Genomic DNA, 10,685 nt, shown 5'->3' with positions numbered 1-10,685 from the left:
TCTTTCTTTCTTTCTTTCTTTCTTTCTTTCTTTCTTTCTTTCTTTCTTTCTTTCTTTCTTTCTTTCTTTCTTTCTTTCTTTCTTTCTAAATGTTTTTAACCATGGAAAGGAATGATCCTTTTTTCTGTTACTGAATGAGCATGTGGTTGTGTCATTTACTGTATTAGGATGGTTTCAAACTTTTTTTTTCTCTGCAGAATCAACCACGCATTCCTTGGATAAAGTCTTCTTAGGTATAGCACATGACTTTATGTTTCTAGTCTATTATTTTGTTGAGGGTCTTAACATCTATATTCACAAACGATGCACCTTTCTTGTTCTGCCTGTCTAAGTCTGGCCTCACAGACTGAGTTGGGAAATGTTACATTTCCTCTGATTTGTAAGAGTTTCTTAAAATTTTTAAAAGTTTGTCAGTGAGATTGTCTGGTTTTTGGCTTTTCTACTATAAGAGGTTCTTACCCCACACACATAATCCATATACCATAAAATACATATTTATCTTGGTATTAGGATCAAATAATCCATGACTCTGAATGAGTACATGCTTTATCATAAAGGTATAGCCCAAGCCTTTGATTATTAGTGACTTAGTGTCCTTCCTAGCTACAGATTTATTTGTTAACCAAATTTATGAACAACTATGAATGTGACTAACAGCTATTATTTTAAGCACATAAACAAATACATCTTTTTAGTAACAACTTTTGTTTTAAAGTATATTTTCTTATTTGTGCTTTTGAATCTTATCTAATGAGGTACTTAAATATTTGTCATGGAGGTCTTAGAATTTGTTGATTTTTCAAGTTTTTTTGTTCCCCATTATTTTTCCTCTTGTACTTAACGATTTTTCTCTTTTGCTTTAATGGTATTTCCCCACAGAAGACTAGTAAGCATTTACATTTCAATGTTACTGATGTATACTGCCAAACAGTGCTGTCTTCAAGCACACACCAGGGTGAGTAACACTGCACTCTGGACCTTGCAGTGGCAATACTGGGAAAGTCCCGAGTGAACTTGGCTATACTGCTGGCCTAACACATTTCTGGCAATATCGTAATCATCTATTTTTGCTCTGAGGTTTTCACACCAAAATCTAAGCAAATTAAAAATGTACTTTGACAGAAGGTATCGAGTGAAGAAGGTCCTAAGCTAATTTTATTCTCCTAACTAATTTGCCTGACAACACTTACCACCAATTTATCCTTATCATGCTACAACTTATTTTAAAAAGACTGAACTACAGTATATCTTCAAAAATGCGAAGGAAAAAAAAAAAGTCCTATGACTAATTAAGATGGAAGGATCTAATAAACACATACCCCCATGAATCTACAATTTTTTTTTAAAAAAAGATTTATTTATTATTTATATGTAAGTACACTGTAGCTGTCTTCAGACACAGCAGTAGAGGGCGTCAGATGTCATTACGGATGGTTGTAAACCACCATGTGGTTGCTGGAATTTGAACTCAGGACCTTTGGAAGAGCAGTCAGTGCTCTTAACCGCTGAGCCATCTCTCCAGCCCAAATCTACAATTAACATATATACAGTTTCCATTATCCATCCCTGTGAGTTCTACTGGGCACTTTATAGTCAGTACAAATCAATAACAATCATTTCCCAAATTCTATTACTAGAAATTAGCACTCATGATTATCATACAAGGATAGCGTGCATTTCTGTGATATCTGCTTTGTTTTGCTCAACATGATGCTTTAAGAGTCATATGTTATTTTGTACTTCGGTTATTTTGTTTCATTTTCTTGCAGTGTAGTATTAAATGATAAAAATATCTCACCATTTACTCAGTTATTTTCCTATTAACAGAATAAGATTATTTCCAGATTTGGATTATTATGAATAAGCTGGTACAAATATTTCTGTGGATGTTTTCATGTCTCTTGGGCAAAATTTATGTGATATGTTACCTGTATGTTTAATGTCTTCACCAAAGTTTATAACATCACTTTATGAGTTACAGTTTCCCCAGTGCTCTTGCCCATTAAGTATTGCCTTTAATAATATATATTAATATCCTCTAGCCATCCAACTCAGTGGGATATGTATTTTGAGATATCCCCAAATTCCTTTGTTTACTGGTTCTGTAGGTTTTTTTGTTGTTGTTGTTGCTGTTTTTTTTTTTGAGACAGGGTTTCTCAGTATAACCCTGGCTGTCCTGGAACTCACTCTGTAGACCAGGTTGGCCTCAAACTCAGAAATCCACCTGCCTCTGCCTCCCAAGTGCTGGGATTAAAGGCGTGCGCCACTACCACCACCCGGCGGTTCTGTAGTTTTGTACGGCCAACTCTTAAATATCTTTTCATGTGTATCCCCCTTTAGTAAAATATTTGTTTAAGTCCTCTGTGAGTTAAAAAAAAAAAAAAAAAAGGATTAGTGTCCTAGTTAGGGTGACTGTTGCTGTTATGAAATACCATGACCAATAGGAAGTTGGGAAGGGAAGGGTTTATTTGGCTTACATTTCCATATCATAGTCCATCACTGAAGGAAGTTAGGAGAGGAAATCAACAGGGCAGGGACCTGGAGACAGGAGCTGATAAAGAGGCCACAGAAGGTTGCTGCTTATTAGCCTGCTTCCCCTGGCTTGCTCAGCCTGCTTTCTCACAGAACCTAGGACTTCCCCTGAATGGTCTGGGCACTCCCCATCAAATCAATTAAGAAAATGCCTTCTATCCAGTCAGATCTTATGGAGACACTTTCTCAGTAGAGGTTCCCTCCTTTCAGATGACTCTAGCTTGGGTCAAGTTGACATAAAACTAGCACAGTTACCTAAGCTCTTTATTGTGGATGTGTAGACATTTATCTATTTTTGGGTACAAGTCTTTTGTGAGGTATCACTGAAGATATATTTAGCTCTACATAGCTTGCCTATTTGTTTGCAAATGGAGCTTTCTAATGATTAGTGTCCTTTATACTTTGCCCAAGAAATTGCTGCCTTGCCCAGATATTTTTTCAACATTTTTTCCCCTTAGAAAGAGCTGGCTTTTAGGTTTTAACATTTGAGTCTAAATCTACTTAGGGTTACATTTTTACTGCAGAGTAAGCCTCACTGACTCCTGCGTTTGCTCTCTGCCCAGTTGAGCCAGTCTTTTGTTAAACATTTTCTTCTTAGGGGAGGTCTTTGTTACCGCCTTTCTGTTTCACATCTTAGCTGCAGAATTACAGTGTTTTCAGAGGACATGCTGTTAAAAAATTGCTTTTGCATTCTTACAAGGGCCCAGTTTCTTTGGAAATGTGCCTAAGATGCAAATGTAGTCTCTGATTTCTGTCACACGTTTATTACTTTTGTTTTTATTTATATACTATTTAGTACTTGAACCTGTTGTTGTTTGCTGTTCTTTAACTAAGTCTTTCAAGGCTGACTGTATGATGGTGGATTAGCAGCCTATCCTGTTTTAGTTATATGTAAATTAGAATTCCCTCTCATTCCTCACAGGTCTGCCATTATATTATCGTCTCTTATTGACATACTGAGTTTGAGATAAATTTATGATTTATTACTAGATGATTTAGAAATAAATCATCTATCTTGGGTCACCAGTGCTATACAGTATTGAAATTTTATGTCATTTAAAAATATATGAATAGAGAACTTTTCGAGTATAAATAATGTCACAAAATACTCCTCAAACTGAAAAATGAATGTGACCAGAGATGTAAAATTCTATCTTTTTATACACTTTTCAGAATTATTTTTCTTACTATCTGACTGAACATCTGACATACTTAAGATTTATCAATATATTCCTGCATCTAATTCTTTTGAAGGTCTCATAGTTTAAAAACAGACAAAGTCTAGTATAGAATGGATGATCATTTACAAAAGAAATAGCAATCAAATTTTATTCTAGTTGTTCTACAGTACTGGAATAACCAGCTGGATGAAAGCTTAGGTATTTGATATGTAGCAAGCAATAGATAATTAAGGATTATATATAACCTTAGATGTTAAAACATCAATATATGCAGTACTGTTAAATGGAAATTACCTATGTTTAAGGGCAAATGACTCAAAAGGCAGGACTTATCAAGTAAGAATGGTGATTACCACAATATATTTTTAAAGATAAGAATAGTGTCTACTTAATAGGACTAAATCACAGAAATCTCAAGAACTATCTCTTCTACCATAACAATCAAAACCATCAGAATACGTTCATAAAAACTAATTTAAATTAGTACTGGAATTTAAAGAGACACAAGTGAACTAATATCTATACTGTCACAGGAAGACACCCATGGCCATGCCCATCCCTGGCAGAATGGTGAGGGAAGGAGGACTAGATGGTACTAGGAAGACCAGCCATCAAGACACTCAATATTTTATGGTTTGTTGTAGACTGGGAAAACATAAAACTTCTAAAAAGTCACAAGTTAAGTGGACCCCCAATTTGTATATCTTGTGTTCATGAACCAAAATCCACAAACAAGCAAACCAGTAAACTGACACTACAACAAAATGCAGCTCAGCTATAGGTCGTGTTCACACAGCTTAATTCTTGTAGCCTAAAGCATGAGAATCATTCCCTATTCCTAGGATTAATCCCCGACACACAATTATTCTGTTACAGTGTAATAACATACAGTACTTCAAGCTTAGTAGCAAGTGCCTTTATGTGTGAATCATCTTATCGGTCCTACTCATTTATTATTTTATTAAAAATATTTCATGAAGGTTAAGATTATAAGACATGCAAAAATGGAAGAAAATCTAGCTTGTCAAGACAAAAAGAAGTAACCTCAATACTTAGGAAACTGAGACCAAAGGATACTTATGAGTGGCTGATGACACAGGACCACAGCTGAGAGACCTTGTTAATAAAAATAATAATGATTATAATAAAAGAACCATGAAGATAGAATAATGCTAACAGATGTGGAGAAAATGAGTTTGGCATAAAAACTACCAAAACAACAACAAAAAACCAAACCTCCAAACCCAAAAACAAACAAACAAACAAACAACAACAAAACCCAAACAAAACCCACATGGAATTGCTAGGGAAAAAAAAAAAAGAGAGATTTTATTTGAAAGACTTAGTAGTATAGTAAAATTAGCTGAAGAAAGAAATAGAAAATTTGAGCCTAAGTCAAAACAAGTTTCTAGGCTGAAACTTACAGATAGGGGAAAACTGAATGTGAGGACAAGAAAGACCATAGCATCATCTGTGGGACAGTCAGACTCATGCAGCCTAATAAAGAGATGGAGTCTTCCACAGAGATGCTGACAAAGACCTTCTAAGACTGATGAAGGAGATGCAGGGTGGCAAAGCAGGTAGGGGCACTTGCCAAGCAAGCCTGTCAGTCTGAACTTGATCTCCTGGACCCACAGTGGAAAAGACAGTCTTCTGACACCACGCATAGCATGCATGCTCGCCACTAGTTACACCCAATAATTTTTAAAAGGGCTTACGTGAAAAAAAAAGTTGACAAATTGTATATTCAATAAAACTATGGCAGATGGAGGTGAATGTAAAGAGAGTTTAAAAACTCAGTACTAGGGCTAGAGAAATGGCTCAGAGGTTAAGAGCACTGACTGCTCTTCCAGAGGTCCTGAGTTCAATTCCCAACAACGACATGGTGGCTCACAATTATCTGTAATGCAATCTGTTGTGTCTGAAGATTGTAGGGTAATTAAAAAGCAAAGATGCTCTGAGACTGAAATCTCTAAGAATTTTGAATTGTATTCTAGCTGGAGATATAGCTCAGTGGTACAGTTCTTACCTTATAGATGTTAGCTTCAGGCTGAGCACCACAAATAGTAGTAACCATTGTATAGCAATTAACACATGCAGATCATGTCAGTTTGGTTCAAAACAAAAACAAAAAACACCCCCAAAATAACAAGACTGAGCTCTATAATGCTCATCAGAAATATGCTTTCAAGTAGCTTTAAAAATTCATTTTTAATCATTAACAGGTCATAATAAAGACAATAAAAACCTCCAAGTATCAGACCTACCGATATGATGCGATCTCCTTTTCTGAGCTCTCCACTTAGATCAGCAGGTCCGCCAGCAAGGATGAAGGAGATAAAAATCCCTTCTCCATCTTCACCTCCCACAATGTTGAAACCAAGTCCTGTTGAGCCACGATGAAGAACAACTTTTCTAGGTTCCCTAAAAATTAAGAAAAAAGTTAAAGCTCTCTCTCCTCCAGCTGAGCAAGATGCTCAAAGGAAGTAAGGCCAAGGTGAAGAAGGTCCCCCTTGGTCCCCAACCGTCGTCAAGAAACAGGAGGCCAAAAAGGTGGTCAATCCTTTGTTTGAGAAAAGACCCAAGAACTTCGGCATTGTGCAGGACATCCAGCCCCAAAGAGATGTAACACACTTTGTCAAATGGCCCCGCTACATCAGGCTGCAGTGGCAAAGGGCCATCCTCTATAAGCGGCTCAAAGTACCTCCTGCCATTAACCAGTTCACCCAGCCCTGGACAGGCAAACAGCTCCTCAGCTGCTTAAGCTTGCCTACAAGTACAGGCCAGAGACACAGCTGGAGAAGCAGACTACTGGCCGGTGCTGAGAAGAAAGCTGCTGGCAAAGGGGACGTCCCAACTAAGAGACCACCTGTCCTCCGAGCAGGAGTCAATACAGTCACCACCTTGGTGGAGAACAAGAAGGCTCAGCTGGTGGTGACTGCCCATGACGTAGAACCCATTGTGCTGGCGATTTTTCTGCCTGCCCTGTGTCGAAAGATGGGGGTGCACTACTGCATCATAAAGGGAAAGGCCAGGCTGGGGCGCCTGTTCCACAGGAAGACACGCACCACTGTTGCCTTCACACAGGTTAACTTGGAAGACAAGGGTGCTCTGGCTAAGCTGGTGGAAGCTATTAGGACCAATTATAATGACAGATATGATGAGATTCGTTGCCACTGGGGAGGCAACGTCCTGGGTCCTAAGTCTGTGGTTCACGTTGCCAAGCTGGAAAAGGCAAAGGCTAAAGAACTCGCCACTAATTTGGGTTAAACGTACACTAAGTTTTCTGAACATAAATATAATTACAAAATTAACAACAACAACAAAAAAGAAAAATAATTAAACATCTTAGAAATTTTAAGTAGAACCTGAACTTCAGTAGGAAAGCATCCTACTGGTGACTCGTATGAGGGGAGCAAGTCCTACTATGGGGCCCTGGCTGATCTTCAATTCAACGATCGGGCCTCAAACTCACAGTTTCCTCAGTACTGGGATAATAAAAGCCTGTATCACTATACCAAGTTAATATTCTTATATTACCAAACAATACACATAAGCTAAATGGAAAAAACAAAAAACAAAACCTAAATGGTTTTTTATTATTATTATTATTATTTTCTTTATTTACATTTCAAATGCTATCCCTGAAGTTCCCTATACCCCACCCCTGCTCCCCTACCCACCCACTCCCACTACTTGGCCCTGGCCTTCCCCAGCGCTGGGTCATATAAAGTTTACAAGACCAAGGGGCCTCTCTTCCCAATGATGGCTGATTAGGCCATCTTCTGCTACATATGCAGCTAGAGACTTGAGCTCAGGGGGTACTGGTTAGTTCATATTGTTGTTCCACCTANAGGGTTGCANCCCCCTACAGNTCCTTGGGTACTTTCTCTAGCTCCTCCATTGGGGGCCCTGTGTTCCATCCAATAGCTGACTGTGAGCATCCACTTCTGTGTTTGCCAGGCACTGGCATAGCCTCACAAGAGGCCGCTATATCAGGGTCCCTTCAGCAGAATCTTGCTGGCATGTGCATTAGTATCTGGGTTTGGTGGCTGATGATGGGATGGATTCCCGGATGGGGTAGTTTCTGGATAGTCCATCCTTTCACCTTAGCTCTAAGTTTTGTCTCTGTACCTATATCCTTTCATGGGTATTTTGTTCCTTATTCTAAGGAGGAATGAAGTATCCACACGATGGTCATCCTTCTTGGTTTTCTTATGTTTTGCAAAATGTTTCTTGGGTATTCTAAGTTTCTGGGCTAATATCCACTTATGAGTGAGTGCATATCTAGTGACTTCTTTTGTGTTTGGGTTACCTCACTAAGGATGATATCCTCCAGATACATCCATTTGCCCAAGAATTTCATAAATTCATTGTTTTTAATAGCTGAGTAGTACTCCATTGTGTAAATGTACCATATTTTCTGTATCCATACTAATGTGAAAACGCTGGTTTATTACTTCATATCAAAACTCTCTGGCTTGTAGCTCTCCGTTGATAATTTTCACAGCTCTTGGCATGTAAGAATTATGTGAAAAATCACTTATATCTATCTTCTGGGAAGACGATAGAAGTGCCAGAAGCAGATCCTTTTAAATTTGATAAAATTGGGAGTATCACTTGACAGACATTACTCTTAAATAGAATAGAGTATATTTAGCAAGCATTTAAAAGTTTTAATATGATTTTTTTCTAAAAAAAAAAGGAAATAATTAGTTATAATAATTCTGAGTTAAATATGAATTTTAATAATTGTATGACATATTAAATCAATTTTGCTAAGTCATTTATGGTGCTTATGAAATTACTTTTCTTATCAAAAAATAGGAAATTAAAATGTTTAGGGAAACGTGTATATATACATCTATATGAATGAAAACATAATAAAACTTAGTAAGGAGATTTGGAGATTCTAAAGGAGAGACAAGGCAAGACGAAGGGCACATTTGAGCTGTACATGTGAGGTAGAGAGGATTCAGTATGCAGGGCTCCTATCTTGCTTCAAAACACATGCATGAATTGTAAATTCATAGAATGATTGTTTTCAAATTTGATAAGAAAAATGTAAATTAAACCAAGAGATACTGCTAGAACTCTTGCAGGTGACATGTAGTGACTGTATTCCCCCCCCCCCCCAAGATAGGGTTTCTTATATTTTATGGTTGTGAGCCTAGCCTTTAACGGCTGAGCCATCTCTCCAGCCCAAGATAGGGTTTCTTTGTGTAGCACTAGCTGTCCTAGAACTTACAAAGATCCTTCTGCCTCTGCCTCCTGAGTACTGGGATTAAAGGTGTACACCACTACTGCCAGGCTCTGACTGTAAAGTATGTTTGATGGTTCTGCACAAAGCTAACTCACAGAGAAATTACATATGGTTTTGGAACTCTACCCAGGTTATTTCCTAAGAAAATTGTTCACAGCAGGAATTAAATTACATGAATATCAGTATTTACCAAAGAAATATTTATAGTGATAAATAAAATGTGGTTTGAAAGTACATTAATGGGCGTGCATGTACACACACAGACACACTCAGATATACACACAGGACTACCACTCAGAAAGGTGAAGATTTTATATATGCTAACTAATGAGTGAACCTTGAAAACACTGTGCTATGAAATCAGTCACAAAAGACATACTGCATGGTTCTGCTTACATGACTTATCTAGATGAAGCAAATTCATGGGACTTTAAGGCTCAAGTTATCAGGAGCCAGGAGTAGATTCTATGATGATGAAAGAGGTTTTGGAAAATAGCAAGTAGCAATAGCAGCACATACTGAATATAATGTACTTGAAATATGCACTGTGACATGACCAATGTTTTAATTTTATGATATATACATATGTTATCACATTGAAAACTAATGGCATGTACTACAAATTATTAAGCTGCATATCTGACTTAATAACGTGTGTGTATGTGGATAGTCATGTGTGCAGGTCTAAGGAAAGTCTCAGGTCATTTCTCCTAAGACTGGTTTGGAACTTGCTCAGTGGGTAAAGCTGGTGGGCTCAACACCCTTAGGAATTTACTTGTTTCTGATTCCCCAGTGCTAGGACTGCAATGTGCTACCAACATGGCTTTTTAAAGTGGAGGCTTGGAGGTGCGTGTCAAACTTAAATCTTCCAACTGAGCCATTCGCTAGCTCTGTCCGTAAACTTATGTATAAGATGGTATGTAAGTATTTGAATAAAACTAATCTTTAAAAATTTTTATTTATTGTTGTGGGTTTTTTTTGTTTATATTTGAGACAAGGTTTCACTCACTCTGTAGACCAGTATGGCTCCAAACTCACAGAGATCTACCTGCCTCTATCTCCCAAGAGCTCAGATTGAGGACATGTACCATTTATGCTCAGCTCCGAATATTAGAACCATTAAACATATGCTGTGGTATTTCTGAAGGGGAGATGAGACTGTGTGTCAACCTCTCAAGGGGCTTTGGCTCAAACTATGGAGGACTGACAATGTTTGGGCAAAGATTTTTGTAATTTATAATCTGGGCACAGGTACATACTTATCAAATGGGATTATATAAGGCACACCACTTGAAGATCTATTTAGTAACAACGATCTGGTTTTCACATTAGTATGGAAATAGGCAGGTCTGTTGTGTTAAATGGCCAACAAATACTCTAGATATGAGATGTGCAGAGAGCCTGGACGGGGACAGCCCAGAAAGGAAACACAACTGCAAAACTTACTTATTAATTTGCAAATTATGTAAAGATATTAAAGCTACACAAATCATTTTCCCTCTTCTAGAAATAGGCACTATTAGCAAATAACAAGACTAGAGATGAGCTGAGGAAGAACACTTACTAACAACAAGCACTGAGTGGTCATTATTTACTAGCCCAGCTAATGAACACTTGTCTGTTTCCAACCCTACTGACTCAGTGACAAGATAAACTCCTCTGTACCTGGAGACATCATTGTTTCTTTCTTTTTTTTTCTTTTTTTTTTT

The 10,685-nt window shown here is 37.6% G+C and overlaps 1 protein-coding gene across 22 annotated transcripts in view; it reads right to left on the bottom strand.

The window, feature by feature from the left end:
* Positions 1–10,685, bottom strand: part of Dlg1 (discs large MAGUK scaffold protein 1) — a 202,381-nt gene that overhangs the window by 46,452 nt on the left and 145,244 nt on the right. For all 22 annotated transcript variants that reach the window (XM_029544623.1, XM_021209526.2, XM_021209522.2 and 19 more), the window contains one exon: positions 5,981–6,137. In XM_029544623.1, coding sequence (XP_029400483.1) covers positions 5,981–6,137 — 157 coding nt within the window. The remainder of the gene's footprint in view (positions 1–5,980; positions 6,138–10,685) is intronic.

This window comes from Mus pahari, chromosome 12 (genome assembly GCF_900095145.1).
Source record: "Mus pahari chromosome 12, PAHARI_EIJ_v1.1, whole genome shotgun sequence".
Taxonomy (NCBI): Eukaryota; Metazoa; Chordata; class Mammalia; order Rodentia; family Muridae; genus Mus; species Mus pahari.
Note: the sequence above shows the minus strand (reverse complement) of the source record. Positions and strands in the feature narration are given on the sequence as shown.